This window comes from Myotis myotis, unplaced genomic scaffold, assembly GCF_014108235.1.
Source record: "Myotis myotis isolate mMyoMyo1 unplaced genomic scaffold, mMyoMyo1.p scaffold_m19_p_1, whole genome shotgun sequence".
Lineage (NCBI taxonomy): Eukaryota > Metazoa > Chordata > Mammalia > Chiroptera > Vespertilionidae > Myotis > Myotis myotis.
The window spans coordinates 3,777,959-3,791,204 of record NW_023416313.1 but is presented as its reverse complement, the minus strand read 5'-3'; the positions used below and the strand labels follow the sequence as shown (position 1 = coordinate 3,791,204).

The 13,246-nt window shown below is 42.8% G+C and overlaps 1 protein-coding gene across 2 annotated transcripts in view; it reads right to left on the bottom strand.

Annotated features, from left to right (window-relative positions):
• Nucleotides 1–13,246, bottom strand: part of STX18 (syntaxin 18) — an 82,333-nt gene that overhangs the window by 34,064 nt on the left and 35,023 nt on the right. The window contains exon 1 of one of the 2 annotated variants that reach the window (XM_036328672.1): nucleotides 8,223–8,270. The exons of the other annotated variant lie outside the window; for it this stretch is intronic. Coding sequence (XP_036184565.1) covers nucleotides 8,223–8,255 — 33 coding nt within the window. The 5' untranslated portion in view covers nucleotides 8,256–8,270. Of the gene's footprint in view, nucleotides 1–8,222; nucleotides 8,271–13,246 lie in introns of those variants that run through there. 2 annotated transcript variants of the gene reach the window in all.

The following is a 13,246-nucleotide window of genomic DNA, read 5'->3' as shown; positions in this document are numbered from 1 at the left end:
AAATTTCCATTCTTATCACAGCAACAAATTTCAGGTTAACATCACATATCAATTGGTAAGCCATAAAAGTGTCACCAGAATGTAACACTGACTGTACCCCAAACACACACACACTTTTAAGGGACAATGCAGCAGCATCACTGAGGGAAGGAGACTCAAACCTGACCGTGCTCAAGAGCTCCTCAGAAGCGCGGTGGCACTTGTCAGTATCTGACCCAACGCCGGCATGACTGCTACTGCAAAAGTGCCATGTGTAACAACTGGCAAATACCTTCCCACACTAATGCCAACGTGCGATTGTGAGGTTAATGCTATAACAATGAGATTTAAACCACATTTTAATTAAGGTTTTTAAATTTTATTTGTACTTTCTATATTGTGGTGTATTTCAGTAATTAAACCAACTAAAACATTTTTCCTCTTTACAAAATTAGTAATTTCTTCATATGCTAAAATGGAATGCTTATTTTATAAAAAAAATAGTTTAAATTTTCCTGGCAGCTAAGTATTTTGTTTTTCAAATGGAATCTATAAACGTATATGTACTGTCTGTGCCCATCATTGGAAAGGGGCATGTTGGGGACTTCTAGGACAATCACGAAAGTTCTTTTAGAAAAGCAAACACCCACGCTGAAAATTCACATGGAACCCTTATTTTCAAGTACAGCCCAAGTCTTTGTTTCAGACCCACATAAATCACCACTCTTCTCTCTGGAAATGAGTTTTGGAGAAAACATTATTAAATGTTACATCTGACTTTAATAGAGTCTCCCAATTTGCTTTTGCATGTTTATTATCAAAGTCTAATCACGACTTTCCCAAACTTATTTATACTTTCACACAAACTTCCAAAGTTTTCCAAACTTAAATAAAAACCCACAAAAACTGTGGGAAATGTTTCGCTTGAGAGATAAAAGTAAATTGGTCCAAATGTACATTTGCAATAATCAGTGTTTACTTTCAGCTTACAGCACTTTCAATATCTGCACTCAACTTAATTTTCTTGTCTCTTAGAAAGAAGGCGGGAAAGTAGTTTTATTCCCCCCACTTTGCTCTCAAAATATAAACTCACTTAATGCAGAGCACTGGCAGCAGGCGTGTCTTCAACTGCAAGCAAGCCGTCTCCCCAGTGCTCAGGCTGCGGACGAAATGATTTCCTTCAAGACCGGGGTCGGAAGAGTTTATGAATCTAATTTCACGTTTCCTAATAAAATGAAGGTGTTTGACTATAAAGACACAATTAAATTTTAGTAAATGAAAATAACAAAAGAACTGATATGACAAAACTAAAAGTGGGAAGGAGGATGAGTATTAACTCATTTAGTTAAAAATTTGGGTTTTTTTTCCCTTTAAGTGTTTCTACAATAGACTCTGCACTATATTTATTAAAATATGACAAATATTTTATGGTAATGTGGGAACAATTTACCAGTTAGCATTATCTCTGAAAGAGGAAGTATACTGTGGGTAAGTAAAACCTTAGAAACTATTTATGCTGCCCTTGCTCAAAGCTGCTGAGAAAATGGCTCTGTGTGCACTTTAAAAATAATCATGAAAAACCAGTTTAAAGGGTGACTGTGACACAGCTAATCCACAAGCCAAGAGAGGCCACTTCACTCCTGAGACAGAAATTTGTCTCTCAGAGGGGACCTAAGCCATCCATACAGTAATTCATGTTAAAGTTCATAAAACTATAAAGAAATACTCTAACAGAATGGACATATTTTAAAGTTTGTATGACTGGCAACAGAAAAAATTTTTTATCCTTTAAAAAAATGTCTCCTGACAAGAGATTCTAGTTTTGAAGTATGTCACACCCCAGTTCCCCAGCCACGAATCCCAGTTCATTTTTTAAAATGAGGTCTATTTCCTGTAATTTTCGATATTTTAGAGTACAATTATTTTACATTTTTATGATGCCTTTGGGGTATCATTACAAATATTTTTATGTGTTTAAACTTAGGAAAGTAAAATTAAGTAATAGCTTCTCTTAAAGGGAGCTGTCAGCTCTCTCCTGAAGAAAAATCTTTGTTTTAAAGCAATCTAGAGATTTATATCCCTAGTAACCATAGAAATTAATCTTAAGCTGTAGGGGGAAAAATTGCATAAAATGCCCTTTATTTAATTAAAATCAGAGTTCTGCCCTTAGAAATAAGGACCCTCCTTTGAAGAGAAAGAACTTTCCACAGAGTAGGATTGTTTTAACTCAAGGTGGCACTCTTTGTGATAAATTAATCAAACACGTTTAACTGACTTGAATTTTTCTGCACAGAAAGTTCAATACTTTGTGGAAAGGTTTTGCTCAAGGAATCCATCCACTGAAAACTCTGAGTAAGAAAAGAAAGTGAAACACCCCGCATCCAAACAGGGCGTGTAGACTGTGTGAGCAGAAAAGGCAAGAGTGAAGAAAAGACTTTAATAATAACGAGGAGAGTGCTCACAGCGGAAGTCACTTTGTTTTCATTAGGAAACTAAAAATACCATTCGCCGGCCTTAACACGAAGATCCATCAACACGTCGTAACTCAGAGCATGCTGGCGATGACCCTCACTTTCTGTTTCACAGGTACTCAAACAGACGGTCCCGAATTCTGCTTATCACCCATGACTCAGAAGTTCATTTCGGAGAGGGGGGGGGGGCACGCTGGGGGAACGGCAAGGCCCTCTGCACCACTCCCTCCCGGGACTGAAGGAATGCGTGCGTCTGAAGGGTGGTAAAGACAAACCCTTCAAACGTTTTTAAAAAGTCAAAGTTTCAAAGCTTGTAAAATTCAGGTTTTGATGAAATTTGTGTACTACCAAATTTGATTAACTTTTATAGCTTCAAGTTCTTCTCTACAGTGAATAATTTTAAAAGCTAAGCCACATTCTGTTTCCATTATATTAAAAAAAACAACAAAAACCCAGACATTTCTGAAAAAAAAAAAAAAAAAAGAGAGAGAGAGATAAACACAAAAAAGCTTAGTGTCGTACCACCAGGAATCAAAGATACTGACGATCATGTAAAAAACACTTTATCTGTAAGGCGCTCACAGTGAGTGCACTGTAAGCACCAAGCCAACCCAGCAGCAATGTTTCTGCTCTCGGACGCCCAGTCTTTAAAGAGGCCAGGAAGAGGCGTTTCTCCACGGGGGTTAGGTGCTGCGAGGAGCCTACACATTTCCCATGCTCTTCGGTAAGCAACCCCAGTTTCTGGAAAAGACGGCATTTCCTCCCCACACTGCCCGTGGCTGATTTTACAGTCCTACAAAGGAAGCAGTTCCTAAGCATTTAAGAGAATCAAGACATCTTGGCCTATGGAATGAGCTGCAAAGTGGGAGAGAAAACGCTGAGGAATCATAAATGAGAATGGGTGGCTTCCCCTGTGCCTGACCCCAGTGGGTCTAAAACGATTCCTCTATGGAAAACAATACCAAAAACAAACACACAAAACAAAACAGGAACCAAGAATTTAGACTCAGATATTAGAAAATGACGCATCTTGCCTTTCATTCCAGGCTGCGTGCTTCTCTAGCAATTAGTCGCCGCAGTAAACACCATGTGTGTCAATGAATCACTTTTCACTTTTAATTCAAATTAAATAAACGAGGATAGAAATCTAGAAATATATTCTAAAGCATCAATAGAAAATGTTTATAATAGCTTAAAAATAAGTTCAAAGGATAATGCTGTTTTGAAACTTTACAGTATGATGTGTGATAAAAGCAACATCAACGTTCTTTTAACAGTATCGCTGGAATCCCTGCGCTTGCCCTCTGCTGACCTTACACATGCCAGAACCTCCGAAAGATACAAGCACCCCTATTCACGGAAAACACAAGAACTTCATGCGCTGTGTGCATGCCTTTCCCTCCTCTCCCCCTCGTGCGAGAATAACCAACAAGGTACATGCAGGCTCTTCTTGTGCCTCCTGAGCCCCGCCCCCCAGGGCCGTCTCCTGTGGGATTTCATCTAACAAGCAAAGCCTTACACGGGTCAGACACCCGGGCCTGCAGAGTTGTCGAGGGCTCTGTAACATCCGCAAGCTTATGGAGGAGCTAATGCAAATGCTGTGAGGTCAAAGGTAATGCGAAGCACAGCAATGAGGAAGTCTGTACTAACCACCTATGTGCACACGATACACAATGGCCCACAGTGTGCCCTTGGTCAAGTCCCTTCCTCAGGCTCCAATTTCCTTGCTTGGAAAATGAAGGGACTGCATTCTCTGGTCCCTACAGTCTATTTGAGCCCAGAAATTCCATGACTTCTTGCATTTGACTGAAAACTGAACTGTATATTTTATTTTTTAAATTGAATTTATTGGGGTGACATTGGTTCTCAAAACCATACAGTTTCAAGTGTACAACTCAATAAAACATCGCCTGCACACTGCGCCGTGCGCCCATTGCCCCAAGCAAAGCCGCTTTCCATCCCCATTCCCCCCTCCCCTTTTCCCTCTGGCCATCACCACACCGTTGTCTGTGTCTATGGATTATACATGTTTGTTTTTTGGTTAATCCCTTCACCTTCTTTCATCCAGTTCCCCCAACTCCCTCCCCTCTGACAGCTGTCAGTCTGTCCCATGTGTCCATGCCTCTGTTTCCATTTTGTTCGTTAGCTTATTTTGCTCATTAGCTTCCACATATGAGTGAGGTCGTACAGGACTTGTCTTTCTCTGACGGGCTTATTTCACTCAGCACAGTGCTCTCCAGGCCCATCCATGCTGTCGCAAAGGGTAAGAGTTCCTTCTTTTTTACAGCCGGGTAGTGTTCCAGGGTGTAGATGTCCCACAGCTTTGTATCCGCTCATCTGTGATGGCCACTTGAGCTGTTTCCAGATCTTGGCTATTGTACATACGCTGCAATGAGCATAGGGGTGCATACATTCTTTCAAATTAGTATTTCGGGTTTCTTAGGATATATTCCTAGAAGTGGGATCACTGGGTCAAAAGGCAGTTCCATTTTTAATTTTGTGAGGAAACTCCATACTGTTTTCCACAGTTGCTGCACCATTCTGCATGCCCATGAGTAGTATATTTTAAAGTGATTTTTTTAATTTTTATTTTTTTAAAGTGATTTTTCATATCCAAGTTCTATGTGTAACTGTGCTTAAGTTACAAGGGAAAAATTTAGCATTTATTTCTGATTACCTACTACATGACAAAGCATGTTCCATATTTTCACATATCTCATTTAATCTTCATAACAATCCTCTGATATTATCACCTTTCCCGTTTTATAGGTACGAAAACTGAGGCTTAGATCTGCTAACGCTGATAAAATCAGATCTGTCCCATGAACTCTCCACAGTCTTCCACACATCGTGGATCTGCCGGATGCAGAATGCCAACCATGTCCTGACTCCGCGGGGAAATGACCAGTGCAGTGCGGCGTGCATGTAAAGTGCTGTGCGGGGTACACACAAGCAGGAGGCATGTCCCGCTCTCCGCGGGCCCTACCTTACAGGGCCAAACCATGCGGCTCTACGCCCTTGACTGCAAAAGGCCATTAAAAACCTACATGTGCCAGGAAATCGGCGGACGGAAAAGGTCTGACGGACCAGATAACACGGAGGGAGTGACGTGGGCCCGTGGGGACGGCAGCAGAGGGAAGACGGTCTCAGGCGGGGCCAGGTGCATTTATTTCTGTCTCTGGGTGATTCCACTGGACAAGCAGAGCTGAGAACCGCTGCGCGGGCACAGGAAAGCGGACTGTGGAGGCGGACTGCCTGGATCCAATGGAGCTCTGACAGCCACCAGCTGTGTGGCCATCGCCGAATGACTTAACCTACCTGTGCCTCAGTTTCTTCATTTGTAAAGTGGGAAGATGGCAGTGCATACCTCCTATGGTATATGAGGATGAAACGAGCCGTCTTCTGCGAAGGGCTCAGCAAAGGGCCTGCGTACAAGTACTGGCGAAGGCTGGAGGCCCTGGCACCCAGGGAAGGGGTCCCTGCGAGCTGGTGGTGCCAAATGTCCCCACAGAGGGTGGCAGCTTCCTCCTCCTCCTCCTCTTTCATATGCAAGTCGTGTGTTTAATGCAAAAAATAAATGCTAACTTTACGCCAAAGCAGGATCAGCTCCAGCTCTCCCCACCCTGCGTCTACATTTTTAAACAAGAAGAAAAACATGATAAAATTCCCGTTCAGGTAAAGTAATCTGTGGAGTGAACTGGAACCAGGTTTGTTAACGGAGATTCTCATAGGGTCCTGGTGTGGAGACATGGAACAAGGTAAATGGTCTGAGAGCTGGAAATAAACGACAGGCACAGTGATGCCACCGTGAGCACCCACCAGGCTCTGCGCATGTGCACGCCCAAAACAGGGGCGGGAAATGGAAGCCCGTGATGAGCGCATGGGAGTCTTCATCCTATTGTTGAATTCACTTCCTCAAATAAGTGGAACTTCATCAGGATCTCTGTCATATACACTTTCCAAGACAAGATTTCCTCCCTTTTTCCCCATGTACTCTTTACATTCCCAAGAGAAAGGTCCTCAATTTAAGAATGAAGAAACTGAGTCCGAGGGACTGCCCAAGGCCACCGTTAAGTGAGATGAACATGATTCCTTAAAAAGCAACCCCAGGGGAGAGGCTGGGGGAAAAGCAGAAGCCTGGGCAGTAAAACAGTGTCCACAAACTGTGGAGGACCCTCTCACGCTGACACCTCTACCCTGCCCCGCCCCGCCATCAGAATAGCCCCCTGGACCCTGTGGCCGCAATTCCTGTGTTCGCTGCTGTGAGCTTGAGACCACCACTGTCTTCTTGGGCCTTGGCCCCATGCCCCACGGCTGGTCCCTGCTGCCCACTGCTAACCAGCCAATCCGCCAGCAATCCCACGGACTCCATCTCTGCAATGGCGCCTGAATCCTGCCCCTTCTGCTCAGCCCTCAGCCGTGAGGGCGGATTCCTCATGGCTGTCCCTGCTTGGCAAGTTGTCCCCTTTCCAGCCCCACGTCCACCCTCGTGCGCCTCCCACCCGCTGGCCCCAGCCTGCATGCCAGGGAGGAGGAGCTGAGGCGGGGATATGTGTGCTGTTCGCAGTCAGGAGCCGTGCCAGCCATTCGCAGCCTCACACATCAGGATGCTGCTGCCCTACCCGACTGCGGGGAGAAAGCCCGGCGCTTCTCCTGCACCCCTTCCCACGCTGACGAACTGCCGTGCTGTTATTCTGTGACTAACACCAAACACGTCAGCAGAAACCACACACCTATCCACCCCTGCAACAGGCATGGTGTTAGACTGTCCTACAGATGTTAACTCAGTTCTCCATAACAACTTTACGAGGCAGCTTTATTATCTGTATTTTATACACGAGGACGCTGAGGCACAGAAGGTTAAATACTGAGTGCAACACCACTCAGCTAACAGGCAGCATACCTGGATGAAAACCCAGTTCATCTGGCTCCAGCCGCTGCTCTTCTCTGCTGTCTACACTGCCTGTCCTGCTAGACCTCCAAGATCTGCCAATGGAAAGCCACCTGGTTCTACCACGCTGATACAACTATGATGCCCACAGTGAAATCTGATGATGCCTGCTGAGTTAAACTAAGATCAACTTTATCTTCTAACACACAAGCATGTAAGGAGACATGCTGTATGTGCATAGTGTACTGCAAGCATGTCAAACTCGCGGCCCATGGTCCCATGCCTCGTTTCTTTGGCCCGTGTTAGCCTTTGAGTCTGACATGCTTGGTGTACTGTGAGGTGCTCACACCCGAAGGTACCGGGTGTGTCCGAAATGGGTATGATTGCTGATTACTGCAGCAAACCCAGGTGCTTTTCTACCTACCAGAGAAGTCACATGAACTTTAATACAGTATTAACTAAGATCATCAAATGTAATTCTTGCTCCACAGAACCTGAGTGCCTACTGCTGGTCACCACAAACTTACAGCTCGTTTAGATAAGCCTTTCTTAACTTTGGAAGATCTTTTTCTTCTTTTCAGGATAATTTTTCTCTGGAGGGAACCAGTCCCAGTAAAAGAAGCAAATATATTTGAAGTGACTCTTCTACTTGTTTGCAAAATATAATAAGCCCAATTGTGATAATAAACCCCAAATAACAATATTACTGCCAATATGTCAGGAAGGTCTCCCTACTAGACTTGCTGGTCTCTGAGCCACTTAATCTCACCATTTTTTGAGCCTCCAATCCTCAGCACAGTGACTGGCACAGAGTCCCATGAGTCCAAAAATACTTACTGAATTAATAAGTAAAAGAAGGTACCCGTGTTTGGACTACTTACACCATTGGTCCAATGCAAAACCAAAGACTTCATAATCCTTCCAATGAAAACAGCTCTGTGCTACTTGTTCACCGGAACTTAACACCATTCACTGTTAGGACAAAACCATCAGCTAATACAATACCGGCAGTCAGGGCTTCTAGGAGTATAAGAACGATTAGTTTATATCCATAGGGTATAAACTAATAATCCAAAGTACTAAGCAACTAGCAAAGCAGTGTAAGTGTTAAGAAAAAATTCTAGCTTTCACAGGTAAAAGAAAAAGAGGAAACAGATGTGGTCAATGAGAGAAGTAGACACTGGGCAGACTGTGGGTGTCCTTCTCCGAAGGCCTTTAACGACACAGACATCGCCTGGTTCCCAGGGCCCGGGGTTACTGCTGCATGAGGACGGAAGGCTCGCCTCGCCAGCCTTCCCCTAGCCTTGGTCAGAGCATTTGAAGAAAATACACAACTAGGCCAAACAGGCAAAGGAAGCAAAGAGGTGGCACTTCTCAGCAGAGGGATAATGATTTGAGGCTACCGAGAATTTACATAAAACAAGCCTTTCAGAAATGTATCCTGGTGCCTAACAAACTCTCCTTGAAAGATCTTTTCTTTTAAATTAGAAACAGTAGCTTTATTAACGCACAACCCATTTCAAATTTGAAACACAACTCTAAGCCATACCTTGTGGAATGGAAAGCCGTAATTGTAATGTGGAACGAGACCAACTGAAATCAATATAAGAAATTTGAAGTAAGCAAATACTTTTTTTTCCTAGGGGGTAGTATAAAACGTATGAAATTACAGTAGTAAGAAGTTATTAATTTGAAATTAGAAAGTGGAATTGAGGACTTCAAAATACTCATAGATTTTCCAAAGAATTTTGAAAGCAAAGAAAACCGTCCCTGTTCTGGAAAAGCTGACCTTCCAGCAAAGCGGCGCTTCATCTGCGCGGCTGCTGGGCCTCGCCGCGCGCAGCAACCAAGCCCCACACTGATTACAGCTGTATTCTCGGGTTCAGAGGTAGCACACCGACTGGCTTCCACACAGGCATTCCGTATTTAATAGTTAACCCGATTTAATGATTAAACCTGAACCAGGTGGGAACAGGACCTGTGTCGAGCTGCCTCTGTGACAGAACACTGGCGAGCAGGTCTGGGAAAAGGTCAGCAATCACTGGGCCAAAAATCATGGCTGCAGAACATTCCCTTCAGGTCAGAGCTAACTTGTGGGCCTCATTTGCTAAAGGAAAGAATAAAGGGACGTTCGTTCAACAGGGGGAAAGGCTTTTCAAGTTTACTTTTCCCTGAGCAGTGACTGCAGTTCCTCCGGATCTCGCCCCACTGCCCGCAGTCCAGCCTGGTCCCTGTCCCCCATGGCTAGGAGCCAAGCCTCGGGGGTGGAGCTGGGGTGGAGCTGGGGCGGCGCAAGCAGCAGACGATATCCTTGCCTCAGTGGGATTTTAAAGTGGTTTTTCCATCACTTGGCATTACAAAAAAAATGGCCTCTTCAACTACATTTAAAATTTTTTACAACCTTATTTTCTGCTTAGAGTGGAGAGTTTGTGAAACTGCACAATATAAAAAAGAAAATAAATTCAACCTATAATATCCTCACCTAGAAATAAACTCTTTTACTATTTTGATATATTATTGTCCATTTTATGTGTATATATACATATATATATATATGTATCCGTTATATAATTGAGACCATATTAGATGTACATTCTATTTTCTGCTTATTTTAATTAACATCATAACAAGCATTTCCCCATGTAATTAAAATTCTTCTGAAAATTATTTTAATGTCTACGTAACAGTTCATTGTTGAAACTTACCATAATTTGACCATTTCTGTACTGTTAGACACCTAGGCTGTTTCTTCTCATTTTTCATGTGAATAAAGTATGCTGTAATGAACATCTTTCTGCGAAACCATTCCAGAGTATTTTTATATACGAAGCCTTTATCTGATTTTGCCATTCCTTAGATGCAGTCTTAACAGAGGAATTACAAGGTAACAAGTTACACACATTTCAAAATCTTGACACAGATGTCCAAACACTGTCCCGCACAGGACAGGGCCATTGTCCCGGCGCAGGCAGGGCAGCCGTCGCTGACAGTGCTGCCTGGACCCTCCCTTCGGTTGCCTGCTCAGACTGCTGCATTTTAAAACAGCCAACAACACAGTTATCCTAATACCATTCAATCCAATGCCTCCTGCCTCAAGTAGGTGAGCATTTTCATGGCAAAATACAGGGCCAAGAAGAAGACTGCAGTTTCCTCGTCTGGAAAGTGAGGAGAGGCAGGCTAAAGGGCCTCTGGAACTTTCGAGTCTAACATTTTATGGTTCTTATCTGTCACCGCGCAGACACACACACGGTGCGTGCTGGTTCACAAGGCACTGACAGGAGGGTAAAATGGAACCAACTCACTTAGAGCCGTTCAGCTGTTGCTCAATCTGGTTTCTCTTGGAGCAAATCATGAACAATAACTCTGCAAATTGGAAATACTTAAATACAATTGCCATACTGTTTTATAAAAAGAAAGATAACATTCACTTCTGGTACTTAAACACATAACCTAGTTTTTGATTCTCAATTCAGGCTCCATAAAACTAGATGCCGCAGCTGGAAATTCTGATTCAAAATTATGACTTCACAGAAAGCCAGACGCTGTATCCAAGATAAGGTTTCCTGGAGAAGTGTAGCATTTTAAGAGGCCATCGAAAATCTGTATTAGATTTTCTGCAGGAACCTCCAGGACGCTACTGAGCGTTAAGAATCCACACACTAACAGGAAGATAAGGCTGCCAATCTGCTTCATATTTCTTAACAGCGATAGAACACATTTATCTGATGCGTGCACACAGACCTCTAGCGCCCTAGAGGTGAAACGTGCGGAAAAGTAGCCACCAGATTCCTCAACACCACTGGACAAAAAAGAAACAAATGACACTACTTTTTTTTTAATCTTTGAAGATTAAATCAGTATAAAAGGGACCAAAAATATTTTAAACATTATTTCAGTGGAGAATTCAAGCAGAACTTTGTTACTTGAAAAACAGTAAGTTACCTAAAACAATGTAATTGGCAAAACAGAGAAGAAGAATTTAGGGAAAGCTACTGAGTCAGACAGTTTACTTGTAAAATAAAATAACATTTTTATTCTTGAAAATAAAAGATTAACTTCATAGCCTACAATACTATTCAGGAATTTAAAAAGTATCCCTTTCATATATTTTCAAAGGAAATTGAAAAGGTTAATAGATTTGGAGCCAAACTGTACATGAAAAGTTTTTCCTTCGATTCAATACCAGTGCAATATATTTGCTGAGCTCTAACTGGATGCCTTGAGCCGAGGAAACTAATTGGGAAAGAAGCAGTACACAGCCCTTGCCGCGCGGTGCTTGCAGCCCTGGTCTGTCCCCACGATGCCGATGGGGAAAGCCATCTCTGGACCCTCGACTCCCATGTCCGCTCCTCCCGGAGCAGGCCAGCTGAGACTCTGTGACCCGTCTGGTCACTTTCTCTCCCGCATGCCCTCCACGGGCACCCTCCCCCACATCACACCAAGCAGACGTAGCCCTCACCAAACCTGCATTTGCCGAGGGGCACTGGCCTGGCCACACGCCCTCTTCACGCAGGGACACCGAGGAAGTGGTGACTCTCAAGACCGGACAACAAACCCTGTCACAGGGCTGGGGAGGGGGTCCCAATTGTTTCAACAAAACCTGAGGGGACTTACCCGTCTGACAGGTCATTAGGAAAACGTTTTGATGACAGTTTGGCATGTAACTCCGAAAAGTTCAAAGAACTGGGTGGAGTGGCCGTGTTATCACAAAACGTCCATTCTTGTCCACTCATTTATATAAACAAGGTTTCTTATGACATAAGAAATAAAAACTAAGAATGTAGCTGATATTGAACCCTGTCATGTTCTAGAAAAAAGTAATAGCCATCCACTTGCACATGATCTGGTTAGAAAACAAACCCATCCATTGCCTTAAGGGGCTTTTCTAATAAAAAAATGTATTTTTTGTTTTAATCCAAGTGTACTAATGATAATTGCAAAGGTGGTTCAACACAGAACAGCTCAACATGATAGCAGAGGACAATTACAGCCCTTTGGTCATCACCAGAAATTTTTTAAAAATTAAATTTCAATTCTCATACCTATTTTTGTTGCATAGAAGTATGACAGAACCATCAATACAGGATTTTCAAGCATAAACGGAGAGAGGATTCTATTATGTGGGGGAGCGAAATAGAAATCAAGTTCAAGGAGAAAAATTTTTTCAGGGATATTTTTCCCAACAAATGATGGTTATCAAACAGTATTAAAGATTCCATGGGATACATTTTAAAAAGTGATTAAAAGTTTCACTTTAAAATGTCAAGTTTTATAGTATACTGGAAAGTATATCCTTTGCAACTATTTAAATTTATGATGAAAAATTACAGCTGTCAGCTTGAAATATATATGTGAGCAATTACCCAGTGTTTTTCAAAATTCTTTTAGAGAGTAAATGAACAAAAATACTTAAAGGGCACTGGCTCATGGTCTGGTGGGGCAAAATCACTGAACATACATAATTACAAATAATTAAAGTTCTGTGAAGCAAAAACAGGGACACTACATGAGCATAAAATAGAAGTGCCCAGCCTAGTCTGGGGGGAGGGGCAGAAAGGGTTTCTGTTACCACAGGTAAACCTCAAGAGGATAAGGACTGTGTCTGCCTTGTTCACCCTCACATTCCCAGGGTGAAGAATGAATGACTAAAATCAGCTAGGAAATAAAAGTAAGGAGTTGGGTGGCAAAGGTGTTTCAGATAGAGGGAACAGTATGTGCAAAGGCTACGAGGAAGGAGAGAACGTGAAATGTTCAAGGAATCAAGCTGGATCATGCCATGCTTAACAATCTATAGTAGAGATTTTTTTTCTCAAGCGGTAACTGGAAAAAAACATTTTAATCAGAGAAGTGACCTAATCAGGTTTCCTTTTATATATTTATTATCTCTCAGGGAAAAAAAAAATCT